We start from the raw sequence: 23111 nt of genomic DNA on the forward strand, positions 1-23111 counted from the left end.
TGTCCTCTTCCTCTTGCAGCACCATTCGTACCGCAGCTTCCTGGGCCTCACCTGCCTCCTGCAGATCTCCACCCGCAGTGAGGATTTTATTATTGATCCTCTTGAGCTCCGCAGTGACCTTTACATCCTGAATGAGAGTTTTACGGATCCTTCCATTGTCAAGGTCAGAAGATTAAACTGTTGTAAACCTCCTGAACGTTTAAAGTTGTAACTATGGGCGAAATCGTAAAATACATATATAATGCTTTCTGTCTCTGGTGTTAGGATGTGGTAGGACTGAACAGATTCTTGGTTGTAGCAATCGTTTGGACTCCAATTTAGTGGTTATGCTTGGGGGTCTTGATGTGTTAAGAATGTATATTGTTTCTCAGCTGCTTAACTCCTGGAGTTCCAGTTATAGTGCTGCTATGTCAGACTTGTGGTGTCCCTGTGTTTGGTAAGCCCTTGTACAGAGTCCTACATCTCAATGGTTTAGTTAACATCTTTTGTTAGTACTCAAAAAAAAAAAAAATAGAGGTTTCACTTATCTGCTTAAATATAGCCACATCCCTGGAATATTATTATTATTATTATTATTATTATTATTCAGGATTTATATAGCGCCAAGAGTTTGTGTAGCGCTTTACAACATAAGGGGAAAAAGTACAGTTACGATACAATTCGATACAGGAGGGGTCAGAGGGCCCTGCTCGTTAGAGCTTTACAGTCTAGAAGGGAGGGTCAAGTGAAACAAAAGGTAATAGCTGTGGGGGGATGAACTGATGGAGAAATTGAAAATACAGTTGTTAGGTGTGGGTAGGCTTCTCTGAAGACGAGGGTTTTCACCGATCGTCTAAAAGCTAAGAGAGTAGGAGATAATCGGACAGATTGGGGTAAGGAGTTCCATAGGATTGGAGAGGCTCTGGAAAAGTCCTTGAGGTAAGCAAAGGAGGAGGTGACGAGGGAGCTAGAGAGCAGGAGGTCTTGGAACGATTAGGTTGGTATTTTGAGACTAGGCTAGTGATGTAGCTGGGGGCTAAATTGTGGATGGCTTTGTAAGTTGTTAGTATTTTGAATTTATTTAGTTGGGTGAGCGGAAGCCAGTGAAGGGAATGACGGAGAGGAGTAGCAGACAGAGCAAATTGGTAAGGTGGATTTGTCTGGCAGCATCATTCATGATGGATTGAAGGGGGGGGGATAGCCTATATAAAAGTAAGCCAATGAGGAGGGAGTTGCAGTAGTCAAGGCGAGAGATGACCAGGGGGTGAATTAAGAGCTTTGTGGTTTCATTGGTTAGGCAGGGGCGTATTTTGGAGATGTTGAAGTGGCAAGATTTGGACAGTGATTGGATATGGGGCTTAAACGATAGCTCAGAGTCCAGGACTACACCTAGGACCTTGGCGTGCGGGGATGGGCTGATAGATGTGCCATCGATTTTGACATTGATCAGGGGAAAGGGGCAAGTGGTGGAGGAAAAATTTTATAAGTTCGGTTTTGGATAGATTGAGTTTGAGGAAGTGGTGGGACATCCAGACCGATATATCTGTTAGTAAGTTAGTGATACGTGAGGAGGGAGTGAGCTGAGGGGTAGAGAAATAGATTTGGGTGTCGTCAGCGTAGAGATGGTATTTGAAGCCATGAGAGGCTATCGGCTGACCCAGGGAGAAGGTGTAGATTGAAAATAGGAGAGGCCCAAGAACAGAACCCTGGGGGACCCCAACAGAGAGAGAATATATGGAAAAGCACAGTTTCGCCCCTTAACATGGGGCTTTAAAGGCATGACCGAGTAAAAAATATTTGCATTAAAATTTAAAGTTGAATTTGTTCTGGTTTACAAAAAGTCGAAAAACATATCAAAAAATGACAATGTACAATAAAAGAATGGGGTACATGTTACCGCACCATATTTTTACAGTACACCTATCCAATTTTTATAAAGAGTTGTGTCAACATATCCTACGTGTTTTGAAGTAATCTTGGCTCATTCCTCAGGGATAGTTTTTTGCAATTAATGTTGTAGGTACAGTCTACAAAATAAAAATAATGTTAAAACCATTCATCAAAATATATATTTTGGTGGCTCTTCTGGCAATGGGTGGAGTTTAAATGCGGTACTTAGTGTTGAGGATACTAATGACCCAACACTGGTCAAAGTGATTAAAAACATGAAATACACATGAAGGTTTCATCGAAGTAGAAATGGATAAAAAGCCGAACAGAGGGTGCAGAAGAGGATGGACAGAGGTCTCTGGGAACAGACCGAGAGTGTCTCCAACGTATATGCACTGGGACAAAATGTCTTTTTGTTAGTATTCCTTTTGGGACTTTGTATAATGTTGTAGCTGTGGGGGACTGAAGTCGGTGTCCTAAACGTTTGGGTTTTATGAAGCACCTGTTCCTGCCATCAGCAATTTATTCCTGTATTTTCTTTTTTTTTTCTGTAAATCTTCAATAAATATCTCCTTTTTAACCAGTGTGTACGATATATTTTTTTTTTTTTTTTGTAATTGTACTTATCTGATACTAATCCCCCCTTTTTTTTTATTTATTTTTTTTTTTTTCCCCCCACTGCCAGGTCCTGCATGGTGCAGATTCTGATATTGAGTGGCTACAAAAAGATTTTGGCTTATATATTGTAAACTTGTTTGACACCCACCAAGGATCTCGCTTGCTGAACCTTGCGAGGAACTCTCTAGATCACCTCCTCAAACACTACTGCAGCGTTGTGTCTGATAAGAAGTACCAACTGGCTGACTGGAGGATCCGGTGAGTCCCCAACCAATAAACGCAACAAATACTTGAGAATACAGTCAATCTTAACCAGCTATTTCTGGCCAACAGCCCATTACCACAGGAGATGATCGAGTATGCCCGGGCGGACACTCACTTTCTGCTGTACATCTACGATCGCATGAGGACAGATCTTCTGAATGCCGCCAACGGTAAACAGAACCTTCTACAACTGGTCTGGCAAAAGAGCAAAGAGATCTGTCTGAAGGTAGGAAATGTTTTGAGGAGGGTTTTAATTGCTTTGCTTTTAATTTTTTTTTTTTTTTTTTTTTTGCAGTAAACGTAATTTTTCTTCATTTAGGCAAAGAGAGCCCTATGCGATGCTTTTTTTTTTTGAGACGGGTTCTCTTTACCAACCAATGCTGTAACTTACAACCATAAATATCAAAACCAGTGAAAATGAAATATATATACCAAAGTGCATATATAACACAGTAGTGCAACAATAACACCTAATTCAGTGTTCAATTGAACACTGAACTAATTAGGTGTTATTGTTTCGCTACTGTGAATTTTGGTATATATATTTCATTTTCATTGGTTTTGATCTATGTTTGTCCCAAGCATGTTTGAAACCCCTTACTGTTGACTGACTCGCTACCTCTGCTAGAACTCTATTCCAAGCATCAACTACCCTTTCAATAAAATTAATGTTTTATAAGATTAGTTTTGAACTTTCCTCAAGTTAGTTTGAGGTCATGTTCAGGTGTTCTTGATTTTGGTTTCATATTGAAAATCCTGCCCTCTTGAATCTTATTCACCCTATTGATGTATTTGAAGGTTTCAATCACGCCTTCCCTTCTTTCCTCCAGACTGTACACATTTAACCACTTGCTGACTGTCCTATAGCACTCATACCGCTACAGGGCAGCAGTGTATGTATATATATATATATATATATATATATATATATATATATATATATATATATATATATATATATATATATATATATATATATATATATATATATATAATACATAATACACACACACACACACACACACACACACACACACACACACAATATTCTCAAAAATGGAAGCAATCAGCGCAAACAAAATAAATGTAGTAACACTAAGGGTTAACACCAAGCCCATATAACATAATAAAAAACAAATTAAGTGCAGCGCAAATGATATAGATGAAAGTCCATATATGAGGGAACACAATTCTCCTGTCTTAATATAAAAACACCAAAGATCTTCTCCACTTATATGCATATAGAATGCTTACCAGATGGAAGGTCATAAGGGCATAGATTCCATAAACACTGGATCAACATGGCTCGGATCCTCTGGTTGTCCTCAACAGTTCCCAGCAGATGTCTCTCCAATGCAGCAGATGGACAAATGGACTCCCCGTGCAATGTAGCAAGAAGGGAAGACGGGGGGGGGGGGGGGGGGACACCTAAGAGTGGTCCGTATGATGCAGCCGTAAAGCAATTTATTATAAAAAATTGAGTGTGATACACTTTAAAAAGTGCGCTCGTATAGCGCTGATCGGATAATAAAATAACACGTTGTGAAGCAGAGTAAAACAGACTGTTCACGTCCGAACAACTGTGAGATGGCAGCGGGTGACGTCAGAGCGTAAGACTCCGCCCCTGTACGAGGCGTTATGTCCACAGGACTTCGTCGGCGAGTGTGTGTGATTTTTGCATTTCTGCCTGCGTAGGGCATGCCGCTTCTGCTGTGATAGCAGAAGCTGATCTGTGGGTCCCGGGGACTCTGTCCTTCGGCACACGTTGATCATTAGGCATATCTCGGTCCTCTGTGTTTTACTTTGTAAACAAGGCAAAACTCACTTCTGACAGGGAAAGGGGTGATCCTGTGTCTCTGCAAAGCAGACTAGAACCAGTTTCTTCCCCTAGTGAAAGCACCACACTGTGTACACACAAACACTGGCTAGAAACAGTTAATGCTTTGATCGCCCTAGATGTTTAACCCCTTCCCAGCCAGTGTCATTAGTACAGTGACGGTGCATATTTTTAGCACTGATCACTGTACTAGTGTCACTGGTTCCTGCAAAATGTCAGTGTCTGAAAGTCTGTCGCAATATCACAGGCCTGCTATAAGTCGCTGATCGCCGCCATTACTAGTATATATTTTAAAAAAAAACAAAATAAAAAATTCCATAAATATTTCCCATATTTTGTATACGTTATAACGTTCACATAAACCAATCCATATACACTTATTAGGATTTTTTTATCAAAAATATGTAGCAGAATTCATATTGGTCTAAATTTATGAAGAAATTAGATTTTTTGTGTTTTTTTTTTTATTTGATATGTTTTATAGTAAGAAGTTTTATTTATATATATATATATATATATATATTTATTATTATATATTTTTTTTTTTTTAATTGTCGCTCTTTGTTTAGAGCTCATAAAAAAAAAAAAAAAAAAAAAAAAAAAAAAAAAAGGTTATCAAATACCACCAAAAAGCTCTATTTGTGGGAATAAAACATGACAAATTTTTATTTGGGTACAGTGTCGCATGACCATGCAATTTGTTCGTTAAAATAACACAGTATTGCAAAAATGGCCTGGTCAAGAAGGGGGTAAATGTTCCGAAGGTCAAGTGATTAAGTTCCTGAAGTCGCTCCTCCATATGTTTTATCTCCCAGACCATTCACCATTTTTGCTACCGGTCTACTCCTATCTTATCAACATCTTTTTGTAAGTGATGTCTCCAGAACTCTACACAGTGGTGTTAATTTACTAAAACTGGAGAATGCAAAGTCTTGTGCAGCTCTGCATAGTAGCCAGTGGGCTTCTAACTAAAGCTTGTTCAATAAAGCTTTGACAAAAAAACCTGGAAGCTGATTTCTATGCAGAGCTACACCAGACTTTACATTCACCAATTTTAGTAAATCAACCCCAGTATTCTATGAGGTCTCACTAAGATCTATATAGAGGAATCGGGACCCCCTTCCTTCCTGCTGGTGATCCCTCTGGTGATATAAAGATCTATATAGGGAAATCGAACCCTTCTTCCTCCTGCTGGTGTCCCCTCTGGTGATATAAAGATCTATATAGAAGAATCAGGACCTCCTTCCCCCTGCTGGTGTCCCCTCTGGTGATATAAAGATCTATATAGAAGAATCAGGACCTCCTTCCTCCTGCTGGTGATCCCTCTAGTCATGCATCCTTTAATTCTATTTGCTTTTCCCACTTCCTGGTCACATTGTTTGCTCATTTTGCAATCATCTGCAATTACTGAAGCTATTAGATCTCAGATCTCTCCATTAGCTTCTTCCCTGACCATAGAGGTTGGGGAAAGTGACGACAGAACCCAGAAGTAATGTTTTAGATGTCCCTTTCAGGTTGGGGGGGGTGCAATGCAATGAACGGATGTTCTCTGGCCGCCTTCCTCCCCTCTACCCAGGGGCACTGTCATGCAAATTCCCTGTTCTGCTGATGGGAGCCTGGGAAATATACCAGGGGTTCATGTTGGAAGATGAGCTGTTACAGGGGTGTGTGGTAGCAATTGGGAAGCTGTACAGGTGACTGATCGCTTCCGTCCCACAGGGAGAGTGTATAAAACCTGCTGCTGTCAATGTATGACCTCTACTGTATGTCAGTAGCAAAAGGTTTACAGCTGGCAATACACGTTACAAATTGTATAATTTCATTTAGATTTTCCAAAACTATGTAATATTTAATGCAAAACTGGAAATGTTCACTGTGTTTAGGGATTAAAGCAGGATAGTCCAACTACTCTTGGCTATGAAAGTAAAAAAAAAATGAAAATAATAATAATAAAAAAAAGACATTTTAGAGATTATTTTGGCTGCACAGTCAATTGACACTTTCATTTGAATTTTTTCAATCATTTCATAATCCCAGCTTTATGCTCTTTTCCCCCCTCAGCTCCAGTACTTTTCCTGTAGGTGACTACATGTCCCTCAGATTAAAGAGCACCTGTCCTGATCAGTAGAGGCCATCTGGTCTGCAGTAATAGTCCATTGTAAGAACAGGTGGCGTTATCGGAGCTCTGGGAAAATATTACTGAAAAATATTAATGTGGAGCTTAGTGTCCTTAGAAGAATAAATGTTTTTCTTGTGCTATATTTTTTATGTCTTATTTTTTTCGTTGCTGTTAACAGCTACTGGTAGATTTAGGGTTGATGAGGATATCAGCCCCCCCCAAAAGGGACCAAATAAGATCATTTTGTTGTTTGGGTTTACTTGCACTTTATCTTTAGATCCCTCCTTTTATTGTTTTTCCTTTTTTCTTTTATAGAAATTTGTGAAACCCATCTTCACGGATGAATCCTATCTGGAGCTGTATCAGAAGCAGAAGAGGCACCTCAACACCCAGCAGCTATCAGCCTTCCGTCTCCTGTATGCCTGGAGGGACAAGATGGCGCGCCAGGAGGACGAAAGTACAGGGTACAGACAACCAGCAGAGTAAACTACGCAAGAGCAAGCTCTCTAATCTCTATGTTTAGGGTTTCTCACCACCAATTTTGTGTGTTTCAGGTATGTCCTGCCCAATCACATGATGTTCAAGATCTCTGAGGAGCTTTCCAGGTAAGTTTTTCCCCACTAATAGTAATGAGGCCAAATGGACCTCTTGTCTGTACTAGGCTGTGATTGCATGTCCAGTGGTAAACAATGGCTGTCATTCGTGATGCTATTGTTTTCTATTGTGATTGGCCCTGTACCATGTGATCACTGTGACCAATCACAGCGTCCCTGTACCATGTGATTGCTATGGCTTATCGCAGCAATTATAGTAGTAAACACTTTAATATTGGATGCCAGCACACAGAGAAATGATTGCTTATACAGTGATCATCTAAGTAATCAGTGTGGTTACTTACCAATCAACATTTCATTTGGGTACAGTGTTGCATGACTGATTGTCCTTTAACCACTTGCTTACTGGGCACTTAAACCCCCCTCCTGCCCAGACCAATTTTCAGTTTTCAGCGCTGACGCAATTTGAATGACAATTGCGCGGTCATACAACAATTTATATATCATTTTTTTCCCACAAATAGAGCTTTCTTTTAGTGGTATTTTATCACAGCTGGGATTTTTATTTTTTGCAAAACAAACAAAAAGAGATGGAAAATTTTGAAAAAAAAAAAAAAAATCATGTTTCATAGCTTGTTATAAAATTTTGCAAACAGGTAATTTTTCTCCTTCATTGATATGCGCTGATGAGGCGGCACTGGTGGGCACTGATAGGCGGCACTGGTGGGCACTGATAGGCGGCACAGTTAAGGCGGCACTGGTGGGCACAGTTAAGGCGGCACTGATAGGGTGGCACTGCTCCCTTTTGCTAGGTGTCACTGGCAGGGGGCAGATGATCGCCGTGATCGGGACTGATGTCCCTCTCACGGCCGCCGGTGATCGGCTTTTTTTTTTTCCTGCTCACGCTGTCAACGCGAGGAGAAAAAATAGCGGATTACTGGCTCTGTTTACATCACATGGTCAGCTGTCATTTGCTGACAGCTGATCATGTGGTAAGGGGTCGGGACCGACCCCTTACTCTGATCTGTGATCAGGCGAGTCTCATAGACTCACTGATCACCGAGCGTGCCCTGCAGGGGGCGCGCAGGCCGCTCGTGCATGGGACGACGTCAATAGACCTCGTCCCGGCAATGTAGATCCGCGCTGTTGCCGTCATTTGGTAATAGCACAGATCTGAAGCCGTTAAAGTGTGACAGCACTGAAAGTTGAAAATTGGCCTGGGCAAGAAGGGGTTAAGTGTCCGGTATTGAAGTGCTCAAGGGAAGCTGCTGTCAATTGCTGTACTGGTGGGAGATCCAGGGCAGTGTCTTAGTGTTAAGGGCTTCAGTACTGTTTTGTGCATGGGCCTGGCCAGGGGAGTTCACATTATGGTGACTGGGGCTCCAGAAAGACCCCATTTAGCAGCACAGTCACCCTGTAGGAGAAAGTACTATAGGTATCCGTGTGGATGCAAAATTGTTCTGAAAAGCAGGGATGCTTAGAAAAATGTACCAGCATTATGAGAAATGTGTGAATTCTGCTGTTACATACAGTATATATTTCATCTTTGAGGGTTTAATAACCCTTCGAGAGATTTGTCAATTGACTCAAGTGCTGTTTATTTGGACTGTTTCTCTGTGAAATCTGTTTTTGAAATGATTTTTCTTTTCTTTTTTTTTTTTTGTGTAGGGAGCCACAGGGCATCATGGCTTGCTGTAATCCAGTGCCACCTCTTGTGAGACAACAAATAAATGAATTAATATTGCTTATTCAAGAAGCCAGAGAGGTCCCGCTACTGAAGGTAAGGAGCGTTACTTGAATGTTTTTTAATATAATGAATTGTTATAGGATGAGGCCACAGCCTTGATCATGAGCAGACCTGGAGATGTCTAGGACATTGGCTGCAGGCTGGTCCAAATAAAACGATCTCAGCGTCACCGCATTTGTAGGTCAAGGCCCGCCTGTATCCTATTAGAGCAGGGCTCTCGAACTGGGGGCCCTCCAGCTGTTGTGAAACTACATGTCCCATGAGGCATTGCAAGGCTGACCGTTACAAGCACAGGCAGAGGTATGATGGGACTTGTAGTTTCGCAACAGCTGGAGGGCCATCAGTTCGAGACTCCTGAATTAGAGCATTGGGAGTATTTGTTGAAGAAAACTAACTCTTTTTTTTTTTTTTTTAGTGCTTTTAAATTTTTTTAGGGTGTAATATTGTGCAAATGTGACACTCACCTCCAAACTGCATAGCTGTGTCACTCAGTCACAGAAATCTGTGAATAAACTAAACTACAAGAAGCCACGGAAGACAGACATGTCATTCCAAATCAAGCACAAGTGCAGTAATCACCGCACTCGTAGTCCATTGACGCTATCTCCAGCTCTGTGACTGAAAGCCTGTACCTCCCTTACAAGAGCTGGAGGAGGAGTGTGCAGGAGCCTTGCATTGCACCTGCACTCCACTCATCTCATCACATTTGCAACACTTTGCAGGTTTCTAGGTGGGAAAAAAATACTAAATATAATTTTTTTCTTTTTTTTTTCTTCCTTCAAATATGAATGTATTTTTTTTTTTTTTTTGCTAAAAGGTGGTCTTAGCCTTTAACCACCTCAGCCCTGGAAGATTTGGTTGCTTAATGACCAGGCCATTTTTTGCGATACGGCACTTCGTCGCTTTAACTGACAATTGCGCGGTCATGCGACGTTGTACCCAAACAAAATTGATGTCCTTTTTTCCCACGAATAAAGCTTTCTTTTGGTGATATTTGATCACCTCTGCGTTTTTTTTTTTTTTTTAATTTTTTTTTATTTTTTGCGCTATAAACAAAAGAGCGACAAGTTTGAAAAAACACCATCTTTTTACTTTTTGCTATAATAATAAATATCCCAAATTAAAAAAAAAAAAAAATTCCCTCAGTTTAGGCTGATATGTATTCTTCTACATATTTTTGGTAAAAAGAAATCACAATAAGCGTATATATTGATTGGTTTTGCGCAAAAGTTATAGCGTCTACAAAAAAGGGGATAGATTTATGGCTTTTTTTTTTTTTTTTTTTTTTTTTTTTTTTTATTATTTTATTTTTTTTTACTAGTAATGGTGGTGATCAGCGATTTTTATCAGGACTGCGATATTGCGACAGATCGTACACTTTTGACACATTTTTGGGACCAGTGACAATTATACAGCGATCGTTGCAAAAAAATGCACTGATTACTGTATTCCGGTTTTCGCTCTGTCACAAGCGATCGCGGGTGCCCGGCGGTCATCGCGCCAGCCAGGCACTCGCATCGGCTCCGGTGGCAAGCCACGTGCGTGTGCCTCCGGCGCACGCCCCCTAGTGGTCAAAAGGCAAAGTAATGTAATTTCGCCCAGGGGAGCCAACCTGCCGGGAAGGGGTTAAAAGAGAAGTCTGGGGTTTGTGTTTTTCCTACCTGCCTAGGTGGATGCCGCATCGGTCTGATGCAGCATTTGTTCCCCGCTGGCTGTAACCCGGATAACCGAGCAATCAAACGTCGCTGATCACTTTGTTCTCAGAGCTCCCTGAGCAGAGAGCTGGTGACTGTCAGTCAGTAGCTTTCTGCTCTGCCCCTCCATGCTCGCCAGAGCGGTGGGCACTGGAGGGGGCCTCTCAGCGTTTCCCTAGTGGCACGCTGAGATACTGAGCTGGGTGCCGGTCCAGGCATGTGGGCAGATCCTAACCATATGGTTGTGAATTTTTCCAAGCTTGGGTCACAGGAGTGCAGAATGAACCACACTCCTGTTATCCACAGGAGCAGTACAGCCAAAAGAGCTTTGGCTGTACTTCAAATTTTAAGCAATCAGAGAAGGTCATCCTTAACATGCTAAACAAATTTGCAGCGAATAGGAGTATCCTAACTTTTGCAGTTCGACAACTCTGTAGCCAATCAGAGCACTGAGACCACATAGCACAAGAGTATAGTGTAATACTAGTTTGTCCCACCATGCTTGGTTTACATGACCAATATTGGCCCATTGTAACCTTTTGCGTTGTGCAGATTGGTATGGATAGATTAATACTGTGGTGTGTTTTTTTTTTTTTTTTTTTTGTTAGTCAGACGTTAGCTCAGCAAAGAAGAAAGGTCCCATGCCAAATTTCGAGGTAAGTTACATATCCGTCTGCAATTTGTACAATTTAGGGAGCTACTCTCTGTAAGCTCATTTTCCTTTTCTTACTCAGAAAATGGAGAACCAGCTGTTCGGGCCACATGACACGACCTATTCTCCATATCTACATGACCCGTACACTGGGGCAGGTGAGACATCTGACCACATCTGCTGCCCACTACCTTCAACTGTAAAATTGTTTGTTCTCTAACATGTTCTTCATCAATTTTAAAACCTTAAAACTGTATCATTTGTTTCCCTAGCGGTACCATTAGCAGCCGGCAGCCTGTTTAATGATGAGGAGCCAGTCCCTGTAAGACCGCTCAGCCCTGTCAAAGTACTGCCATGCGCCACTCTCTATATATTCAATGTAAGTATTGCTGACGGGGGGGGGGAGGTGAGGCCAATGACCAGATCAAGACCCGGCACTCTTGCACCGAAAATCAGTCAGTTCAGCAGGAACCGACCGACTTTCGGTCCATGTGTTCAACAGAACCGACTTCTGTCAAATGGGCATACTGGAAAACAAGCATTGTCAGTGCTCGCAGTCAATGGCTGTGAGCTCTGATTAGTGTACTTTGGTGGGGAGTAAGGGGGAGGTCAGAATACAGTGTCAGCAGGAGAGAGATCCCTACATCACACACCGCTTGTGTTGATGCAGGGATCTGTCAGTGTAAAGTGTGTGGCCAGCTTTAGATTCAGGACACTAATAGGTTAATCCTATTTAAGACCTGGCCTTTTCTGACACTTTTTTTTTTTTTTTTTTTGCTAGAAAATTTACTTGGAACCCCAAACATAATATAAAAATATGTATGTGAGAGAGGTCTTAGAGAATAGATGGTGGGTTTTGCAAATTTTTTATTTTTTTATTTTTATGTCACACGGTATTGGCAGTTTTAAAAACGCAATATAATACAAAGTGTTTGGGAAAATGTAAAAGCTGTTGTTATGCCAAGTAAATGGATACCTAATATGCCACACTTTAAAATTTGTGTGTGCTTGCAGAATGGCACCAAACTACGGTATTTAAAAAATCTCCATAGGCAATGCTTTAAAAGCCTTACAGGTTACTAATAGAGAGGCACTGAAGTGACCTGGTACTTGAATTATTGCTTCCGCTCTGATGTTCGTGGCGATACCGCACATGTGTAGTGCGATCGCCATTTACTTATGTGTGCAAGACCAACGAATGGGGACGGGGTGCTTTTTCACATTTTTTTTTTTTTTTTTTTTTTTTTTTTTTTTTTTACACCCTCTTTTAACCACTTCCCGCCCAGCCCATAGATGACGGCCGGGCAGTGGTTCAGTTATCCTGACTGGGCGTCATATGACGTCCAGCAGGACAACATGCTGCCGGGGGCGTGCATCGCGGCGATCTATGGAGCAGTGTGTGAGCCTGACACACCGCTACACCGATCTTGTTAAAGAGCCTCCAGCGGAGGCTCTTTACCACGTGATCAGCCGTGATTGGACCAATCACTGCTGATCACACTGTCAATGGAAAGAGCCATTGATCGGCTTTTCCTCACTCGTGTCTGACAGACACGAGTAGAGGAGAGCCGATCGGCGGTTCTCCTGACGGGGGGGTCTGTGCTGATTGTTTATCAGCGCAGCCCCCCCTCAGATCACCACACTGGACCACCAGGGAAGGGGCAACATGTGGATGGCCAGGTATGTACCCCATGGCCTTCCACATGTGCCCAATCTGTGCCAATCAGTGCCCACAAATGGGCACTGATTGGCACCATTATGTTCCAGATCTGCCCAGCAATGCCCCCAATATGTTTTATCAGTGCCACACATCAGTGCCACCCATATGTACCAATCAATGCCACCTATGAGTGCCCATCGGTGCCGCATACCAGTGCCGCCGTGTCAGTGCCGCCTTGTCAGTGCCGCCATGTCAGTGCCCGTCAGTGCCGCCATGTCAGTGCCCGTCAGTGCCGCCATGTCAGTGCCCGTCAGTGCCGCCATGTCAGTGCCCGTCAGTGCCGCCATGTCAGTGCCCGTCAGTGCCGCCATGTCAGTGCCCGTCAGTGCCGCCATGTCAGTGCCCGTCAGTGCCGCCATGTCAGTGCCCGTCAGTGCCGCCATGTCAGTGCCCGTCAGTGCCCGTCAGTGCCGCCATGTCAGTGCCCGTCAGTGCCGCCATGTCAGTGCCCGTCATTGAAGGAGAAAACGTACTTGTTTACAAAAAATTTTAACAGAAACAAAGAAAAACTTGTTTTTTTTTCGAAATTTTCGGTCTTTTTTAATTTGTTGCACAAAAAATAAAAACCGCAGAGGTGATTAAATACCACCAAAAGAAAGTTCTATTTTTGGGAACAAAATGATAAAAAATTGGTTTGGGTACAGTGTTGTATGACTGCGCAATTGTCATTCTAATTGCGACAGCGCTGAAAGCTGAAAATTGGCCTGGGCGGGAAGGTGTCTAAGTGCCTGGTATTGAAGTGGTTAAATTTTTTTTTAAAAACTTTTATTGCTGTCACAAAGAATGTTAATGACAATAGACAGTGACAGGTAATCTTTCCAATTAAAAAAAAAAAAAAAATATTTGGGTTATTTAGACCCTAGATGTCTCCTCTGCTCTTAAAGTGGAGTTCCACCCCAAAAAAAAATTAATATGCATGAAATTAAAAAAAAAAAAAAAACATTTGGAGAAAATTTTTATTTTTCTCACCTCTTAATGCCTGTTGCTAGGGGGTCCTTTATAATCTGCCTCCTTGCTCGCCTCGGCTTCTTGCATCACTTCCCTCGGCGTTGAAAGGGAGATCAGCTCTGCCCCCTCCAATCATCTGGGACACGTCACAGGTCCCAGATGATTGCCAGGCGCGGCTCGCGCATGCGCAGTGGGCGCCCACAGTTAGAATGCCGGTGCCACCGAACGGAGGGGGAGACGAGTAGCTGCTGACTTTTCTTTTCTTTTTTTTTTTTTTTAGCGGAGCTCCGCTTTAAAAGCATCTGATCACACCAAGATCAGTGTGATCAGATGCTTTCTCATTTCAAAAATGGTGCTGTTTACATATGGGAAAACTGGAAGTGACACAGTACAGATCGCTTCCGTTTTCCTCTACCATAGAGCTGATCGGAGACCTTCAAGTCCTCAAAAAGCTCTCTGGTAAGAGGGCAAGAGGGATGGAGAACCCGGAGAAGCATCGGCTGCTTGTCTTTGGGGGAAAAAAAAAAAAGCCAACCACTGGAAGAAACAAACGGTACCAGGATTATGCCTGTAGCTGCAGGCATCATTCTGGTATATCACTTGAAAGCTGCAACGTAAATATACCGATTTGCGGTCTTCAAGTGGCTATTTTATTAATTGGGATACAGCCTAATAATACAGATACAATGAGAAAAAAAAGCATATGATCCCTAGGAAATAACTGTTTTTCTGCAGTAATTTGCCAAAAAACGTGATCTAATCCTCATCTTAATTGCAACGATAAACAAACACCATGTGCTTAAGCTGATAACACGTGTCTTTTATAAAACATTCACAGTGCTGGAGGAAAAAGTAAATGAACCCTTGTAGTTGGTCGAACCTCCTTTGGCAGCAAGCACATTCAGTAGCTTTGAATCAGACCTGCACATTGTTCAGGAGGAATTTTTCGACCATTCCTTTTTACAAAATTGCTTCAGTTCAGAAGCATTTGTAAGATGTCTCGTGTGAACGGCTCTCTTGAGGTCAATCCACAGCATCTCTATGGGGTTCAGGTCTGGGCTCTGACTGGGCCACTCCATAAAGCATGTTTTCTTTTTCTGAAGCCAGTCTGGTTGTGATTGTAACTAAATGTGTTTCTTTACTTCAGAAATACACTAATTCCTTCTGTTCTCTTAATTAGGATTCTGATGAAACGGAGGATGTAAACAACATCTCGGTAGCAAAGCAAAAGGCCAGAAGTATAATGGAGTCTTTTGACAACCCGTTCCGTATGGTAAGTTATCTGTGCATGAACATCTAAAGAAGACCAGTCGCCTTTTAAAGTGTTTCTAAACACTAAAGTTTTTTTCTTTTTGTTTTTTTGTTTTTTAACCTAGGATAAGTTCACTTTTTGGAAAAAATAATAAATGCACATATTTTTTTGCAGGTAAAAAGTAATGTACATTTATTTAATTTTTTTTTTTTTTTTTGGAGCCTGTAAAGCATTGCACCAGCGATGCCATGCAGGTCTCCAGCAGATCTGCCAGTGTATCTGCTTGCCCGTACATCCTGTCTGACATTTGACCAGAAGCATGAATGAACAACCACAGCGCCGTGGTAGTTCAATGAAAACTATGACCTTATTTCCATGCCCAGAGCCCTGTCAATCAGTGACATGGGCGGAGCCCTGGTCTGCCATGTTGGTTTTTTTTTTTTTTTTTTTTAAATTGTGACAGCGGGGAGGGAGAAGAACCCCACTAGCTGTCACAGTGTGGATCGGGGAGGTGAAGGGGCTGGTCTGTTCGTAACATGTTATGTTACACCCTGAATATGGGTGTAACCTCTAACATATTATGACAGGTGAACTTATCCTTTGCATTCTCTGCATTAGGGTAAAAATCTTTGCACTGCATGTTTGCCCTCCCCGCCTATGCTGACCTGTCCTTTTATCAATCCAGTGCTGTGCCCGGTTGCAAGTCTTCTCTCCCCCTCTTCCTGGTCTCACAGGCTTTGCTGATAGCAGTGGGAGTCATTGGCTTCTGCTGCTAGCAATCAAATCCAGTGAGGGTGGGTGGGGCCAAACCACACTGTGTGTGTCAATGGACACACAGCTCAGCTCTAGAGCGAGCAAACGCCTGTGCCCCCATAGCAAGTGACTTGCTATGGGGGCACACAGAAAAGCGGAGGAGCAGAGAGCATCGGGGCAGGGGCCCCCAGGAGAGGAGGAGGTAAGGGGCCACTCTGTGCAATACCATTGCAGAGAGTAGGCAAGTATCAACCTGTTTGTTTTGTTTTTTTTTTTAAATATTAAAATAAGCCCTACTTTTAGGTAAATGTTTTTTTATCTTGACTGAAATGTATTTCAAAGCAATTCTTTTATTTTTCAGTTCCTGCCATCTGACATCCGAGGTGCCCATGCTTCTCAGGCCGCTAAGCTGGATCCTAACACAAAAATGTTTGAGGTGAACACGTTTAACAAGTTATGTTTGCTCAGAAAACCCCCAAATATCTGTGGAACAAATTAAGGCCCAAAATAAATATGTAACTTGGGTCATGGTTCTGATATGTTGTGTCCATTCATCTGTCATAAAGTTAAAGTACTAAAGTACTGTAGGGGGGGGGGGGGTGTAAGAGGGCTAATACAAAGATATGTGAGGTGTATGGCTAGCATAGAATTAAACTAGAAAATGGCATGCAGTGTATTATGCATGTCGTAACATACATTTGGGGTACAACTTGAAATAATCTATAAAAACATATGTACAGGTATTCTAAAGTGAGCATGGGACCACTCAGTACATTGTGACAACATATTTCCCAACACTGCCGAATGGTCCAGATCTGACTTTAATTCCCCTTCCTACCTTAGATCAGCAACCGCTGGAAGCTTGTGAGTATAGCGCAACAAGAACGGGAAGCAAAGGCCAAGGAAGAGGCCAAACAGAAGAGGATTGCAGAAAAAGGTAGGACCTCTGGGGGGGGGGGGGGGTTGAAGCGGGTGCAATGGTTTGCAGTATTCAGGGGGATCATTATTAATGAAGGATTTGCAGTTTCCTTTATCTTGGTGATATCTGTTTACAGCTGCCAGGAAGCAAGCTGAACGAGAGTTTAAGAGCAGTGCTGCCAATCAGACATCTGTGCGTGAGCAGACATTGGTAAGTGAATATAAAGGTACATTTACAAATTATTTACCTAATAATGGATACCTCCTATATAAATATTGGTACTTTGTGAGTGATTAACCACTTTCGGACCCCCTCCGCCTGCAATGTACTATGGACAGATGGTCCATGCAGGCAAAGCGAAGTACTGACACCTGCTGTGATTGCACACCATGGGAGTCTGTCAGTAAGTCCCAGCCAATGATTCATAGTCGGGACTTACTGACCTGCTGTGTCCAATCACAGCCCAGAGCCCTGTGTTGACAATCAACACAGGGCTCTGTACAGAGCGGAACGATTGCTGTTTCTTTTCCCTGCATAGAAGATATTTAGTAAAAAGCAATACATAGTACACACATTACACATTGTTGGCCACACGTTTAACCCCTAGATGTTGACGCCTTCCCAGCCAGTGTCAGTACAGTGACAGTGTATAGTATTCTCGCGATGTCACTGGTAATGGCAGTTAGTCAGTTCCCCCCCATGAGAGTGTCAGATTGCCCACGGCACTATCACAGTCCACTTTAAGTCTCTGATAACTGCCGTAGGTAGTATATATTTAAAAAAAACAAATTCCAGTGTATACCATAGTTTGTAGATGCTATAACTTTTTTGTTTACCAAAGACATGTAGCAGAATACATTTTGGGCAAAATGTATTTATTTTTGGATATGTTTTATAGCAGAAAATAAAACTTTTTATTTTTTATGATATAAATAAAAAAAAAAAAAAACCTGTGGTGATGATCAGATACCACCAAAAGAAAGCTCTATTTGTGTGAAAAAAATTATATGAGTTTTTAGTTTGAGTACAGCATTGTGTGACCTCACAGTTACCAGTTAAAGTAGTGCAGCACTAAATGGCAAAAAATGGCCTGGTCATTAAGGTGGTAAAACCTTCAGGAGCTGAAGTGGTTAAAAGGAGTACACCGGTTTATAATACACAAGAAATCTTATACAGCTCTAGATGACTGGTCTACAGTGGTTGCCACTCTTCTGTGTTTCAGCCTTATTCCAAAATGGATTAAATTCATAATTTCCTCACAATTCTACAAACAATACCCCATAAGGACAACGTGGAAGAAATTTGTATGAAATCTTTGCAAATTTATTAAAAAAAAAAAAAACAAAAAAAAACAAAAATTCCCATGTACATAAGTATTCACAGCCTTTGCCATGATACTCAAAATTGAGCTCAGGTTCATCCTGTTTTCACTAATCATCTTTGAGATGTTTCTACAAATTGATTGGAGTCCACCTGTGGTAAATTAAGTTGATTGGATATGATTTGGAAGGACACACACCTGTCTATATAAGGTCCCACAGTTACCAGTGCATGTCAGAGCATAAACCAAGTCATGAAGTACAAGGAGTTGTCTGTAGACCTCACAGGATTGCATGGAGGCACCGATCTGGGGAAGGGTACAGAAAACTTTCTGCAACATTGAAGGTCCCAATTAGCACAGTGGACTCCATTCACTCATTCATAAATGGAAGAAGTTTGGAACCATCAGGACTCTTCCTAGAGTGGGCCACCTGACCAAACTGAGTGATCGGAGGGAGAAGGGCCTTAGTCAGGGAGGTGACCAAGAACCCGATGGTCACTCTAACAGCTCCAGCTTTTTTCTGTGGAGAGAGGAGAACCTTAAAGAAGAACAACCATCTCTGCAGCACTCCACCAATTGGGCCTGTATGGTAGAGTGGCCAGATGTGCCTTTTACTGAGGATTGGCTTACATGACCCCACCTGGCATTTGCCAAATGGCACCTGAAGGACTCTCAGACCATGAGAAACAAAATTCTCTGGTCTGATGAAACAAAGATTTAATTCTTTGGCCTGAATGGCAAGCGTCATGTCTGGAGGAAACCAGGCACCACTCATCACGTGGCCAATACCATCCCTACAGTGAAGCATGGTGGTAGCATCATGCTGTGGGGATATTTTTCAGTGGTAGGAAATGGGAGACTAGTCAGAATCGAGGGAAAGATGAATGCAGCTATGTACAGTGACATCCTTGATGAAAACCTGCTCCAGACTGGGGCAAAGGTCTGACCCTAAGCACACAGCCAAGATAACATAGGAGTGGCTACGGGACAACTCTATGAATTTCCTTTTGTGGCCCAGACTTGAACCTGATTGAACATCTCTGAAAAGGTCTGAAAATGGCTGTGGACCGACGCTCCCGATCCAACCTGTTGGAGCTCGAGAGGTCCTGCAAAGTAGAATGGGAGAAACTGCCCAAAAATAGGTGTGCCAAGCTTGTAGCATCATACACTTATGTACATGGGTTTTTTTTTATTTTTAATAACCCTTTCATGACTAAGCCTATTTTTGAAATTTGGTGTTTACAAGTTAAAATCCGTATTTTTTGCTAGAAAATTACGTAGAGTTCCCAAACATTATATATATATATATATATATATATATATATATATATATATATATATATATATATATATATATATATATATATATATATATATATATATATATATATATTATATATATTTTTTTTTTTTTTAGCAGAGAATCTAGAGAATAAAATGGCGATTGTTGCAATATTTTTTATCACACGGTATTTGTGCAGCGGTGTTTTAAACGCAAATTTTTGGAAAAGGGACACTTTCATGAATTTTAAAAAATCCAAACAGTAAAGTTACCCCAATTTTTTTGTATAATGTGAAAGATGATGTTACGCCGAGTAAATAGATACCAAACATGTCACCCTTTATAATTGCACGCACTCATGGAATGGCGACAAACTACGGTACCTATGAATTTCCATAGGGAACACTTTAAAAAAATTTTTACGGTTACCAGGTTTGAGTTACAGAGGAGGTCTAGGGCTAGAATTATTGCTCTCGCTCTGACGATCGCGGCGATACCTCACATGTGTGATTTGAACACCGTTTACATATGCGGGCGCGACTTCCATATGAGTTTTCTTCGCTTCGCGGGGACAGGGGCACTTTAAAAAAATTTTTTTTTTTATTTATTTTATTTATTTTTTAACTTTATAAATTTGTGTTTTTAAAAAAAAAAAAAAAAAATTTTTATTGCTGTCACAAGGAATGTATACATCCCTTGTGACAGTAATAGGTGGTGACAGGTACTCTTTATGGAGGGATCGGGGGTCTAAAAGACCCTCGATCCCTCCTCTGCACCTCAAAGTATTCAGATCGCCGAAAACGGCGATTCTGAATACTGTGTACTTTTTTAAATTCGGCGCCATTGGCAGCCGAGTAAACGGGAAGTGACGTCATGACGTCGCTTCCGCATTTACAATGAGAAGGCTGGAACGAAGCCGCCCACAGCTTCGTTCCAGCCCGCCCCCAGCCGCCGAAGGCACACGATTAGACACCGGGCCTCCTGATCGCACGGGAGGCCCGGTAACGGCGGCGGGAGGGGGGGAGATGTCCCCTCCCGCTCCTCCGGTATAACAACCGAGCGGCCTTTAGCCGCATCGGTTGTTATACTGGGGTAGCCGATCGCCCGCTGTAAACAACGGTACCGGGATGATGCCTGCAGCTGCAGGCATCATCCCGGTATATAAATTTTAATGTGTGTGTGTGTGTGTGTGTGTAGAGATATATATAGATATATATATACAAGCACAGAATCATGTTATGAGCAATGTGCAGTGCAGATGATCACAACATTGTCGGTCTAGGCTAGATGTGTGTTTTTAGCCAGGGGCAAATTAATTTCACAGCTTGAAAAATAAACTAGAGCACCCACCACTTATACAGCCTGGTAAGATGTAATATGTTTTTTTTTTTGTTCTTGGATTTACATGCCTCTTTTCCACAGCAGGAGGATGCAAGCAGGAAGCGTGAGAGAATAGCCAGCGAGCCAGGAGCTGAAACCAAGAAATCAGACAAGAAGAGGTTAAAACACGTGGAGAAGACAGGGGAGGAAGCGGCTGTGGACAAGGTTCCCTTCATTCCCTTCGACTACAGCAAGTCGGATTTCAAGGTGTTTGCAGGTGAGTGGCACTCTGTTTGGGTCATTTATGGGCAGGCATTACTCCTGTGATACATCTCTCTTCTTTTCCAAGCTTCGCCCTTGAAATCTTTTATTTCCCATACAGGTAGCAGCCGTGTGGAAGGTCGGTCTGAGTTTGACCCAAATAAACAAGCACAGTCAGGAAAAGTAAGAACTATAAATGATGATCTTAAATGTTTTCTGTATGCCAGCATTGGGCTTTGCTTTATGTTTTGTATACATGTTAAAGTGACAGGGCCATATTAAGAGGTGACAGACAGGTCAAGGTGCCACTTTACCCTTCGTGTGGGGGATTTTCTTATATTTTGGGGCTTCACTATTCTGAGTTGGTGCTGTTTTCCTAAGATTTGGGGGCCCAGAAAGAAGTATTTGGAGGACGGGCCTGCTGATGCTGACAATGCTGTATTCTGGCCTAGGCCGACAAAGCCCAGGCCTAGGGCAGCACTTTGCAGGGGGGCAGCACGGAAAGTCTGGCTTACTGTTTAGCGGCAGTCTTATGGGGTGGACTGGGCTGAGAGGCAAATTAGTCTAGCGCCCCCATAAAGCGGCCGCACTGCTTCCGATATGCAGGCGGCCAGCATTCAACAACTGGGGGGAGGGGGGGTTGCTGCTTCTAATTTTGACTGTCCTATCATCCTGGACCACAAACCTTCCTCACTGTGCTATATGTTTTCTGCTGCACCATTGGCATGGTTCTATCTTCTTAGTCCTCTCCATAAAATTATCAGAAATTTGTGCTTAAAGTAGAACTATAGGCAACTCTCCTCCTCCTCCCTCCTCCTTCATTTTGGAAAGAATAAGGGAGGGTTATAGCCTCTGTCAGTGTTTTTTTTTTTTTTTTTTTTTTTTTTTTTTTTTTTAAACCATCCCTGTCCTATTGCAGAGATTTCCCTTCACTTCCTGCCCCATAGCCAAACAGGAAGTGAGAGGAAATCTATGCAAATTAAGGGAATCCATTGCCCTCAGAACTAGTGTCCCAACTCAAAAATTTCAGGTCGGGTCTTTAACAGCAAGGGGTGGGTCATATTTAAATTAGAGGGTGCACGAGTTTAGTCAGGCCTAGGGCAGCACAAAACCTAAATACACTACTGGATGCTGATAAACATCCAGACACTGAATATCTATAATATGTGTATACAGTGGCGGCCCGTCCATATGGGGCGCAGGGGGTCCGGCCCCTAATCTACATGCAGGGTGTCGGGCGCATAGATTCCAATGGGGTGGGTTTTTTTGGGGGGGTTTTTTGCACTTGATTTGAGCCTAAGGCTCTAATTGTCTTCAATAAAGGGTGCGCCCCGAGCCCACCCAGTTGTGTGACAATAGCAAATTAATATTCAATATTTTCTTCCTGATTCTCCTCCCAGCCAGTCAGGAAGTGGGCCCTGAGACCCGTCGCCCGATTGGCTGAGAGGAGAAGCAATCCTATTGGCCGCAGAGGAGGAGGAGGTCGCTCATTGGTGGGGTTGGAGGTGTAGCCGAGGATCGGGATTGCTCCAGAGATTGCGGCTCAGGCAGGAGGAGACACTGGGCAGCAGTGAGGGGGGAGGCATACAGAGATCATGGTGATCCAGGTTTGAAGATCATAGAGGAGCTGCAGGATGAACACATTGCACGTGAAGAATTACCTATTGGAGCAGCACATCCCCTGGCTGTTCGAGGGGTCTGTCCTCGCAGTGTGTGATCGCTGTCTGTGTGATGTGATCGATAAGCTTGGTGTTGTGCAGTCCGATGTTTTGCTGATGCAGATGTATGCAGAGATCTCTCTATGATGTCTTATCTTCTGCTGTATACACTATGGCAATAAATTGCTGGGGCGTAGTTGTATTTCCTTCTTATCTGGGGGCTCGATGGGGGTCCTTGGAGTGTATGGGGTGATTTTTACTCATATTTAGTGAATCATGTCTGATTAGAAAAGTTAAAGCGATGCAATGACTAAAGGAGACAT

At 42.4% G+C, this 23111-nt stretch overlaps 1 protein-coding gene across 1 annotated transcript in view; it reads left to right on the plus strand.

Moving 5' to 3' along the window:
* Nucleotides 1–21448, plus strand: part of LOC141111283 (exosome complex component 10-like) — a 43312-nt gene extending 21864 nt beyond the window's left edge. The window contains exons 9-23 of the mRNA XM_073603440.1: nt 20–163; nt 2555–2745; nt 2821–2977; nt 7023–7171; nt 7262–7312; nt 8930–9041; nt 11311–11358; nt 11437–11512; nt 11627–11733; nt 15203–15295; nt 16389–16463; nt 16871–16964; nt 17083–17156; nt 20972–21146; nt 21252–21448. Coding sequence (XP_073459541.1) covers nt 20–163; nt 2555–2745; nt 2821–2977; nt 7023–7171; nt 7262–7312; nt 8930–9041; nt 11311–11358; nt 11437–11512; nt 11627–11733; nt 15203–15295; nt 16389–16463; nt 16871–16964; nt 17083–17156; nt 20972–21146; nt 21252–21412 — 1707 coding nt within the window. The 3' untranslated portion in view covers nt 21413–21448. The remainder of the gene's footprint in view (nt 1–19; nt 164–2554; nt 2746–2820; nt 2978–7022; nt 7172–7261; nt 7313–8929; nt 9042–11310; nt 11359–11436; nt 11513–11626; nt 11734–15202; nt 15296–16388; nt 16464–16870; nt 16965–17082; nt 17157–20971; nt 21147–21251) is intronic.
* The last annotated feature ends 1663 nt before the right edge of the window (nt 21449–23111 follow it).

The sequence above is a fragment of the Aquarana catesbeiana genome, linkage group LG10 (genome assembly GCF_042186555.1).
Source record: "Aquarana catesbeiana isolate 2022-GZ linkage group LG10, ASM4218655v1, whole genome shotgun sequence".
Classification (NCBI taxonomy): Eukaryota; Metazoa; Chordata; class Amphibia; order Anura; family Ranidae; genus Aquarana; species Aquarana catesbeiana.